Source organism: Mesoplodon bidens, assembly GCF_964165515.1.
Source record: "Mesoplodon bidens genome assembly, chromosome: 18".
Lineage (NCBI taxonomy): Eukaryota > Metazoa > Chordata > Mammalia > Artiodactyla > Ziphiidae > Mesoplodon > Mesoplodon bidens.
Window position 1 is genome coordinate 20898337 of NC_138175.1, and position 11677 is coordinate 20910013.

Below are 11677 nucleotides of genomic sequence, written 5' to 3' on the forward strand. Positions count from 1 at the left end.
CCTTCGGACTCACCACTCACCTAGATGAAAGGCAGAGTCTTGCAGAAACCGCAATGAAAGGATTCCTCGGCCAGTTTTCCTTTCTGTTGAAAGGACGGCTCCATCTCCCAGATCTCTGCCTCCCATTGCTTCAGAGAATCCTGGGTGAGCTGGGGGCACAGCAGTGGGGTGGAGAAGTATTTCTGGAGCAATTGCTATCATTTCTCAAATGGCCCCATTTGGAAATGGCACCTTTCTGGGTTCTCTTCTGCTGGCCCCTTTAAAGGAGATTGTACTATACATTCAGGAAGACTGTGCTCTCAGAATGGTTCAGTAAGTGTTTTGACATTAAGCCTCTAAACTTCCAGGGTTGAGGGCTGGGGGAGGTGTCCCAGATGTCATTTGTGGAGGCCTGGAGGGTGTGACAAGAGGAGCACGGAGGGAACGGGGGTGGCAGGGGAGCTTGATGAGCCAGCCCCACTTGGATGACCAGGCAGATGTTGGGTACCTTTCATGGAGCTGGAGAAGTCAGGGAGAGGGGCTGGCTCTGGGGCAAGGACGAGGAGACCAGCCTTAACCTGCTGAGTGTGGGGTGTCAGGGAGAGGCAGGCCAGATGGATGGGGTCCAGCACAACTGCACATCTTCCTTGTGCCCTGCCTGCCAGCCCTGCCTGAATTTCCTTTCTTTGTATCATGGCATCACCTCCTTCAGATCCTGGCATCATCTCCAGCTTCTTGCCTTGCCCTGATGATTCTCTGTCTGGTTCCCAGTGAGGCTGGATGATACTGTGGAAGGAGCATCCAATCTGGAATCAGGCAAAGCTGCACCCAAAGCTCCGTGCTCTTGCTCCAGAGTTCTGGAGTCTGGAGCAGCCATGGGCCTCCAGTTTCCTCTTCTCTCCAGGGTCTCTGCTCCGTAGTCACCTGCGCGGAAGGGCAGCCCCTGGCACCCTAGCTAACACAGGAGCCGTCCCATCATACTCTAACCCTCACCTTGCTTATTTTTCTCCAAGGCTGTTACTGCCACCTGACATTTAAAGGTTTGTGTTTACTTGTCTATTGTGTGTATGTGTCTCACCAGGTTGTAGGCCCTGTGATGACAGAAACATCTGTAAATATTGTAAAATACTGTTCACTGCTGTACCATTCAGTGTACGAAGCTGCCTGGCACGTAGTAGGTTCCCCGTCAATTTTTACTGAATGAGTGAGTGAAATAAATAAACCTCTCAAGATTGTAGATGTGAAGAGGCCAAGTGTGTGCGCCCTCAAATACAGAAGACAACTCTGGGGATCAGGGATCCGTCTTACCAGGAAAAAATAAGACTGATCCCCTTCTAGCCCTTGTTTGGAACAGAGAAGGCCTACACGAAGCACACACCGAACATTCATTTGATCAGCTGGACTTACTGCACCAGAGTGTCGAAGGCAATATTTCATTGGATTTCACCCCGTATTTGAAAGCAAAACAATTCGCATTTGAAAATCTCATTACTAGCATCTTCCCTCCAAATCCATTAACGGCGTGAGTGTTTCTGGCAACCGAGATCAACTCGGATTATAGTATGAAATGCAACTCTGGGGAAAACTGTATATTTCAAGATGTTCGTACCATTCAATTGTCAAATATTCGCACGGTTATGATTCTCAAAGAAAGCATACAATGTAGGGAAATCGGTAACAAAATAAAAGCTCCGGGATGTATTGAGAAGGCGGCCAAAGGATTCCTCCCTGACATAGCTAATCCCAGGGACGGGAAATTAAAAACCACGCCAGAATATCAATGCCTCACACAGAGGAGGGCTTGCTTTTCTTGAGTGAGATTCCAAGTCTCAGCCCGCATGGAAATCAAGGACTTCTTCACTGGACCTTCAGGTCTCCTGCAGCCACCCTTTCCCCATCCCACAGACAAGAGATTCCTCTCCTCCTACCTAGACTCACTGCATCAGCTAAATCTGGCTGTTCACTAATCCCCAAATCCACATGGCCATCCCTGTCTTGGTGAAGTTGGATGACATCATTAGATGACATCACTGGATGACGCCCTTAGGGCTGGAGAGGTTCTGTAAGATTGAAAATGCAAAACAAAAAATGAAGGTTGGGGTTCTGTAGTCAAAGGAATTGGGAACCACAGCATATGTTATCTTCCTCTTGGGGCTTCCAGTTCACCCAGGCATGTTCAAGGCTCTGAGATGTCCCATGGTCAAGAGACTTGTTTATATTTATTTAACTTAGCATTGTCCCAAGTTAGCTGGCTCTGCAGGCTTTAATTTGACCATATGAAATAGTCAAATTCTATGGAGAACTAGGGTACAAATTGAAATCCCCCGTACCTCCAACAGATGAGGCAACAAACAAAAGGGAAGCTATCAAAGTGCCTTATCACTTGGCTAGTCAGTGGCAGAGCCAAGAAGGACTGGACACCAGGGACCATGACACCCAGTTAAGGGCTCCTCTACTGCTCTCCCTTAATTTGTTTCAATTCAGTAAAATTCCACCCCATCCCATCCCATCCCATTCACTCCACGAATATTTCTTGAGCACCTGTCATGGCCAGGAGTACTGTCCTGGGTGCTGGAATACACCAAACACATGAGACCGGGCCATACAGAATCCAACTTTGCCCCCACAGTGTTAAGAGTCTAATTTGGAGCTTCTCATCATTTTCTTCCCATCTTCTCTCCCTCTTCTCTCTCTCCCCCTCCCCTTCCTCCTTCAGATCATGCTTCACTCTGAACAAGATAAATTGCCCTCAGACTCCACTTAAATTACATCACTGCCTGGGTGAGGACCTTGATTGATTCCTTTTTCTTCTCTCAGAACAGGTTTGGCCTGTGGGACCCTGAGCTCTGTGACAGCAGGGCCTGTGCTGGTCTCTCTCGCTCTGCTGGGCAGAACCCCTGGCTCATCGTAGGTGCTCAGTTCATACCCGTCCCGTGGCTGATGGCTGAGTGTTTGTCAGCCCTGCAAGACATCCTCGGACCTTACATTCTTAGCTTCGCCGCTCAGCCTGAAACCCTGCGTCCGTGGAGGGTGGTAGTCCCGGTGTGCTTTCCACACAGCACCACATTCCTTTTCTTGTGATTTTCCTTGAACAAGTCCTCCAGCAAGTGGAAGCCAACATTCAGTCCCTCCCACGTTGATTCGAATCTATATCCAGCTCAGTTGCTCCCCTCTTCCAGAAAGACTGCACTGAATTCCTTCCTTCCTTCCACCCTCCCTCCCTTTCCTGTTCTTCATCAGGCATTATGCTAGGCCTTATGAAAAGAAATAGGGATCATGAGTAACCCCCGTCTTCGAGGATCTCACGGTCCAGTGGAGAAGACAGACAAGTGATTAATCATAATGCGGAATAATTTTGCCATGACACAGGCACTCACAAGCTGCCAGAGGTCTACAAATGGAGAGTCAACTCGTGTGGAGTCAGGAAAGGCCTGTAGAAAAAGCGGATGTACTAGCTGATCCTTGAAGTAAAATACGAAGTAAGACAGCAGGAAACTTGCTGGGGTTGGTGGACAGGAAGGGAGTATCAGACCTAAGAGCTGCAAAGCAGGGATATCACATCTAAATTTCCCAGCGAAGGCTGGGGACCTAATTATCTCTACATGTTATTTGGGGTCAGACCTCAAATTGAGCCCCAGTTTTGTGATTTCCTCTTCTTAGACAAGTTACTTAGTTTTACTTCATCATTTATGAAATCAGACTATTCTTAGCACAGAGATTGACACATAGTAGGTGCTCAATAAATGCATGTTGAACAAATGCATGAATATTTCCCTAACAGTTTTTATTGTTGAAAGTATTTAAAGTGATGAAGTTGCTTGTCATGTGTTAGTTGTTTCTCTCTCTATTTTTCTTCCCTGAGGGATGTATAGAGAGGACAGGACGTTGTCTAAGGCTTGAGAGGAGCTGTTTCCTCCCAAGAAGATTCCCTAACTTCCATTAGCTCCTCTTTCTCACCCCCACCTTCAGCTTTGAACTTTCTATTTAAATATAGATTATAAGCTAAATGGAGCCTCCTCCACCCCTAATTTTTTCTGAGTAAAATGTACTCCATGCAGCCGCACAAGTGTTGGCAATGACCCCTTTAAAAATTTCCAGGTGATCAAATTTTTACTAAATCTGACTTTTTCTTGCTTCATTCTCCTGACCTCTTACCCTGCATTAGACAGAATCTTTGGGGCTTCCCTGGTGGCTCAGTGGTTAAGAATCCGCCTGCCAATGCAGGGGACACGGGTCCAGGAAGATCCCACATGCCATGGAGCAACTAAGCCCATGCGCCACAACTACTGAGCCCGCGAGCCACAACCACTGAAGCTCGTGTGCCTAGAGCCCGTGCTCTGCAACAAGAGAAGCCACTGCAATGAGAAGCCTGCACACCACAACAAAGAGTAGCCCCCGCTCACCGCAGCTAGAGAAAGCCCGCGGTAGCAGCAAGGACCCAATGCAGCCAAAAATAAATAAATTTATTTTTAAAAAAATCTTTCTGTGTCTCGGTCCCCTGTCAGTGGCTGGCTACTCCCCCCCGCCACCGCCCCCCACTCTCATTTTCTCCCATAATGAGTTGTTCCAATGTGCTCGGCTACCCCTGAAGTAGAACCATATTTGGGGGATTCCCTTTGTCTCGGCAGAAACTGGGAGGGCACGGGTGGCAGAGGACAGTTGGCATTTTCTAGTAGATAGCTGTGCCAGTCACTGCGTTTGGTGTCTCATTTTCAGTGTCCCATTTAATCCTTATAGTGACCGTGGCTGTGGGAATTCAAAGTTCAGGCTTCACCCTGACCAGTTAAATCAGAAACTCAGGGTGGGGTCGAGACATTGGTATTTTTGAAAAGTGCTCCAGGCCATTCTAATATGCAGGCAAAGTTTTAAATTACTGCCTTACACCAGGCTGCCTGTCAGAAAGCGTCTTTCGGAGACTTTTAGGAGCCGTCAATATAAATGATGATGAGGATGAGAGTGTACTTGGAGTGAGGCCATGGGTTGTGGTCACAACTTTGTTCTCAGGCAAGAACAAGTGGGTTCTTCAGGGAATAATCTAGTCAATCAAAAATACTCTTTGAGCCTTTTGCCCAAACATAAGGGAACCTGGAGTGCTAACAGTGGTAATACCCGGGGGACATTTCACAAAGTAACGCAGGAAGGAAGTCTAGCATGAATAGCTTTCCCATATAATAAGGGAGAGTTTTCATGTAGCACACAGCCTAAGAGTTGTGTTCAAGGTGCCAAAACCTTAAGATCTGCACTTAAGATCCACCACTGCAGAGGATCACAATTCAATCCAGGAAGATATTGTGTGCATTTTGCAGATCCCACACTAAAAAGTTTAGCAATTTCCTTTATTGAGATTAACAGACAGATCTTACAGGAGGTAATTGGTCTATAGTCTATTCCTTTGTATGTGAGACATGGACAATTTTGATATTGTTTCAGATTAATTTCCGTGAGCTACATGTACCTGAGGGTTCCACTAATTCTTTGGTGGGGGGAATTGGTACTAGAAATGTACAGCAGTGATGTTGGCTATTAGTTGTAGTTTGTCTGATGCATATTTGTTAACATAAATCAGATACTAAACTCTTTTAATGATTTCCATATTGTGGGTTCAGTCATTTCCTGTCATTATGCTATTAGTAAAGGAATCTCTCCAGGTTTGTAAAGATGGATATTTAAGACTAGTAAGCTTAGCTGAATATGTGTCCAAGTTCTCTAACCCTCAATGGGAAAACTAGGCAAGCAGTGCCATTTCACAGAATATAGGAGAAATATATTCTTTTGGGGAGAGCACCTAAAATAAGTGTACCCCAATCTTGCACCCTTTAGGGTGGAAAAACTGGTGTGTTAAAGTCTACGATCATATCACAGTACAATTAACTAGAGACATACAAATACAAAAGTAGAGATACAAATGGATCCCAGAAAAATGTAAAAAAAAAATCCTGTATTTCTCCTTGGAATCATTTCAACTACACAATGCAATGATTAAGAGCACGGACACCGAAGCTAGGCTTCTAGGGTTTAAATCCCAGCTCTGCCACTTACTACCTGTGTGACCTTGGGCAAATCGCTTAACTTCTCTGTGCCCCATATTCCTCTTCCTTGAAATGGAGATGACAATAGTACCAACAATCAGAAGGTTGCTGTGAGGATTAAGTCTTATATTTCTAACGCATATAGAACAGTGCCTGGCACGTAATCAATGCTATATATGTGTTTGTTAAATATAAACAGATGAACTCCCAGCAGCATTTCTCAAGTTTCAGTGTGCACATGAATCACATGGGGATTTTGTAGTAATGCAGACTCTGTAGGTCTGGGGTGTGGCCCAAGATCCTGTATTTCTAACAAGCTCCCAGGTAACGCTGATGCTCCTGACTCATGGCCACACTTTGGGTAGTGCAGGGTCTACGTGCTTCAGCTTGATGGGGAGGGAAGGATTCAGGTGTGACTCAAGGGCTCTATTTAACTTGCTTCCCAACAGCTGTGGGTGGTTGAAGGTGAACTCTTGGAGTCAACCTCTTGCAGTTGCTACAAGAGGTTAAGCCCTTTAATGCTCACGCTTGTTACTCTAGGACCCAACCACTTTTAATCACCAGTGACATTCAATCATCTGGCTTCACTTTGAATAAGAGAGTGGTGAGGGGTGGAGAGTCAAATCCCACTAATGGAGCATCTTAGAAACCAGCCAATGTCTCCCCTTGTGAATATGGGCCTCTCCATGGTAAGTTTCTTGGGAGTTACTATGCAAAAATGGTCGGTCTCATCTCTGATTTGAGCCACCTTAGCAACTGCTCGTTTTGTGATCCTGCTTTGATAATTTCCAGGCCCATGGAGGAGACATGGGGGCGAGATGAGACCACCCCTCACAGCACTGAGAAAAATGGTTCACTCCCTACAGTCAAACTAACATTCTGGTTATTTGTTTTTTGAATGCGTGTTCTACAGTTAGCTTAAATTTGCCATCCACCAATTAAGTTGATGTAAGTTTATTTCATTGCCTCTTGATACACTGCCATATTTAAAGCATCTGAAAATGGTTTCAGGAAAACTAGAGCCCAAAGCATAGAAAAGGCCCAATTTGTTGAGCTAAAGAACTCAGGGTGAATCAGAGAATGATCTGTGCTGTAGTCGTGTTTATTGCGTCCTATTACAGCTGCCAGCTCAGCATTCAGGGGCTCTCCTGTCTATCCTTGGTCACCTGGGCCTCAGGCGGGTGACTGTGCCTACTTGGTAGGTGGTAAAGACAGACTGTGGCCTTATGACTTGACTGACCAACTGTACATGTTTAAGAAAGTGTTGCAAACTTACTAGAAAATTAGCATCTTTTTCAAAGTAAGCATGCCTAAAAAAGGGAAGGAGGAGAAATTACTTAAAGCAATCATAGATAACATTGAAAAAGGAATCATTAGCAGAAACCAAATTTTTACAGAAAACAAATATTTCACCATGATTTGGTACCTTTCATTGATGCCCCCCCATTATTAATCACTGCTTAACTGCACCCTGATATTTTCTCATGCTCTTGTATATGCTTTTTTCCCCCATATCTTCTTCTTTAAAAAATGTTAGCTCCTTATTTGTTTAATTGACATATAATTAATAGGCAGTAAAATGCACAGATCTTAAGATTACAGTTTAATGAGTTTTTGCAAATGCATGTTGCCACGTAACCCACATCTCTGTCAAGACACAGAACATTTCCATCACCCCCAAAACATTCTACCTGCTCCCAGTCCATCCTTCCCCCACCCACTTCCTCCTGGCTCTCAGGAAAACATTGCTCTGATTTCTTTCAACAGAGATTAATTTCGCCTGTCCTAGAACTCCATATAAATCAAATTGTGCAGGATGTATTCTTTTGTAGCTGGCTTTTTTCAGCATCATGTCTTTGAGGCTCATTTGTGTCGTTGCATGTATCAGTAATCCCTTCCTCTTTATTGCTGGGTAACTTCTGTTGTATGATTATAACTCCATTTTTTATCCCCTCACCTGTTGAAGGACATTTGGGTCATTTCTAGTTTTTGGCTATTACGAACAAAGCTGATAGGGGTATTCTTATTCAGCTCTTATTGTGCACATTTTCACTTCTCTTGAGTAAATACAGGCAGACTTCATTTTATTGCACTCAGCTCTATTGTGCTTCACAGGCACTGGGTTTTCTACAAATAGAAGGTCTGTGGCAGCCCTGCGGCAAGCAAGTCTGTTGGCACCATTTTCCCAAAAGCATCTCCTCACTTCATGTCTCTGTGTCACATTTTCGAAATTATTGCAACATTTTAAGCTTTTTCATTATTATATTTGCTATTGCGCTCTGTGATCAGTGATCTTTGATGTTACTGTTGCAAAAAGATTGACTCACTGAGGGCTCAGATGATTAGCATTTTTTAGCAATAAAGTATTTTAAAACTAAGGTATGTACCTTGTTTTTGTAGACATAGTGCTATTGCATACTTAATAGACTACAGTATAGTATAAACGTAACTTTTTTTTGGCTACTGCAAAAAACTTTATTGTTTACGTTTGGTCCACCGCTTGGGAGAGGGCTCCAGGGTGGTTGAAAAGCTGCCTAGTGGCTGTGGAGAAAGACTTCAGGCGGAAGCCTTCACCAGGGGGATGCCAGAGGGGCCCCTCAAAGGCTGCTGGGCTCTGGAGGCTCCTGCTTGTGCTTGAGGGTGAGCCTTTGGGAAGAGATACTGGCGCAGCCCAGCCTAGGGACCAGGCAGCCTGCAGAGGTCGGTCATGTGGTCACTCATCTTCTTGATGAGTTTCACCTGCTCCTCCCGGAAGCGGCTCTCCCGGAAGTGGCTTTCCCGGAAGTCACGGAGCTGGGGGTCTGCGCGGGCAGAACCCACGGCATGCAGATCCAAAAGTACCTGGTTCAGGTTCTTCTCTAGGACCATGGTGGCTTCCATAGCGTCCTGGGTTTTGCCCCACTCATATTGGGACGGCTTTTGCAGTCCTGGAAGAGGGCACGACTGCTGCGCTGGGTTTGCATCTTCAAGAGACGCTCAGAGCACTCCAGCTTCTCCTCGGCCGGTTCGCGGACAAAAGTGGCCCACGCTTCCAGAGCCACATTGTCGCGTTCGAAATAGAAGCCCAGAGAGAGGTAGGTGCGGGAGGCCCGCAGATGCACATAGACCAGGTAGTGGTTGGCAGCCTCCACCTGGGTGAAATAATTCTGATGAATCTGGGAACTCATGGTTGACGGGCAATTAGGAGCTAAGCTCAAAAAATGGTGTTGGCTGGTCCCGGAGGCTGAGGATAGCTGTAGAGGTTGGTTCTGAAGGTGACTACTGGAAAAAAGGGTGGAGGGTGGTCGGAAGTTGGAGGAGGGGGGTGTCCCTGGGTCTGTTCTGTCCAAACATTGTTGAAGCAAGAGACAGATCCGTGGACCACTGAGTGCACTGCCTTACCTGCGCCGGGAAACCAAAAATTTGTATGACTTGCTTTACTGAGATACGGGCTTTATTGTGGTGGTCTGGAACTGGACCTGCAATATCTCTGAGGTACGCCTGTAGGTAGAAGTGGAATTTCTGGGTCCTAGGGCAGGTGAATGCTTAACGTTATGGGGAACTGCTAGACGGATTTCCGAAGTGGCCGTTTTGCCTTCCTGATGTTATTGTACCAGAGCCGTGTAGCTCCACATCCTTATCGGAATTTGATGTTGCCAGTTTTTAAATGTCAGCCATTATAGTGTGTGCATAATTGTATTTCATCTTTGTTTTAATTTGCATTTCCTTGATGACTAATGCTGTTGAGCCTTTTCTCCATGTGCTTATTGGACACTCGTGTGTATTGTTATAACATAGATTTTTGTTTTTTTTGGCCACGTGGCATGTGGGAATCAAACCCGTGCCCCCTGCATTGGGAGCACAGAGTCTTAACCTCTAGGCAACCAGGGAAGTCCCTCATGTGTATTCTTTAGTGAACTGCCTGTTCTAGACTTTTTACTCATTTCAAAAATTGGGTTGTCTTTTTATGATTGAGGTTTGAGAAGTTCTTTGTATATTTTAGATCCAGAGGCTTGTCAGATATATGTTTTGTGAATATATTTGTGAATTTTCACCTGATCTGTGCCTAGTGTAATAATGTGTTTTCATAAATTTTAAAAAATTTGAGAAAATCTAGTGTATCGGATTTTCCCCTTACGATGAATGCTTTTTCATTCCTGTCTGAGAAATCCATATCAACTTCAGAGTTGCAAAGATATTCTCATTTGGTTTCTTTTGGCAGTTTGATTGTTCTAAGCTTTTATACTGATATGTATGATCCATGTTGAATTAACTTTTGTGTGTGGTGTAAGGCAAGAGTTCCAGTTAATTTTTACCCCTTATAGATTTACCCCAAGCTGTTTGTTGCAGTACTATTTATTGAAAAAAAAACTGTTTTCCCTCATTGAATTGCTTAGGTTCCTTGACCCCAAATCAGTTGGTTATATAAGTATGGATCTTTCTGGACTCTGTTCCACTGATTTATGTGTCTTTCATTACCAATACCACAGTGTCTTGATTACCATGGCTTCATAATAAGTCTTGAAATCTGTGAGTGTAAGTCCTTATCTTACTCTTTTTCAAGATTGTTTAGCTTTTCTAGGTTCTCAAGATGTTTTTAAAATCATCCATTTCTAAAAATAAAAGTGAAGATTTTGTAAAATTAAGGTTTAAATACATTGAAATGCACAGGTCTTACAAACATATATACCCGTGTAAGCCACACTTTTATCAGGACGTTTCGATAACCCCAGAAAGCTCCATTGTGGCCTTCTTGTCATTCTGAGTTCTCAGAAATAACTACTGTCCTGATTTCTATCATGTTTTGCCTTTTCTAGAACTTCTTGGAAAGGAAATCAAGCAATGTGTACGTTTGTGTGAAGGCTTCTCTCTCAGCATAATACTTTTGCTTTGTCTATCAGTGGTTTGTTCATTTTTATTGCTGAGTATGATTCCACTGAATGAATACAACACAATTTGTTCATTCTTTCACCTCTTGATGAACACCTGGGCTGCTACCAGTTTTTGGCTATTGTGAATAAAGCTGCTATGATTAAGTTTTGTAAAAGACTTTTTGTGGATAGGTGTTTTCATTTTTCTTAGGTAAATACCTTAGAATGGAATTGCTGGCTGTGGACTAAATATATGTTTAGTACTTTAAGAAACTGCCATTATTTATTGCGTGGGTTGTTTTTTATTGTAGAAGATACAGAGATAGAGATAGATAACATATATCTCTATATACACTTTGTCCGATTTTATGAATATTTTCAGTCTACAGCCTGCTTAATCATTTAAAAATGTGTTTTTGATAAGCAAAAATCTTTTTTAAAATAGCATTTTGATAAAGTTCAACTTTTCAGTTTTCTAATGGTTACTGAATTCTATATCCTATCTACAAAAGTTTATCTAGCCCAAGTTCACAAAAATATGTTCCTCCTTTTCCCCTTGACATCTTACAGTTTTTGCTTTTATGTTTAGGTCTATGTATCCTGTGACACTGATAAATTCACTTAGTTCTATAAGTTTTTGTTTTGGATTCCTTAGGATTTTCTATGTACACTGCTGTGTAGTCTGCAAATAAAAGTAGCTTCACTTTAAATTCCTTTTGTATGCCTTTCATTTCTTTTTCTTACTATACTGCCTAGAACCTCTATGCAACACTGTACTAGAATTGGTGAGAGTGGACATTCCAGCCTTTTTCCTGATCT

At 43.7% G+C, this 11677-nt stretch overlaps 1 protein-coding gene across 1 annotated transcript; it reads right to left on the reverse strand.

Moving 5' to 3' along the window:
• Positions 1-8684: 8684 nt before the first annotated feature.
• Positions 8685-9175, reverse strand: LOC308605715 (ferritin light chain-like; the record flags this gene model as incomplete). The annotated part of the gene is made up of 2 exons (XM_081216003.1): positions 8685-8809; positions 8911-9175. The coding sequence occupies 2 exons, from the start codon at positions 9173-9175 to the stop codon at positions 8685-8687; spliced, it is 390 nt and encodes a 129-aa protein (XP_081072129.1).
• Between the last annotated feature and the right edge of the window lie 2502 nt (positions 9176-11677).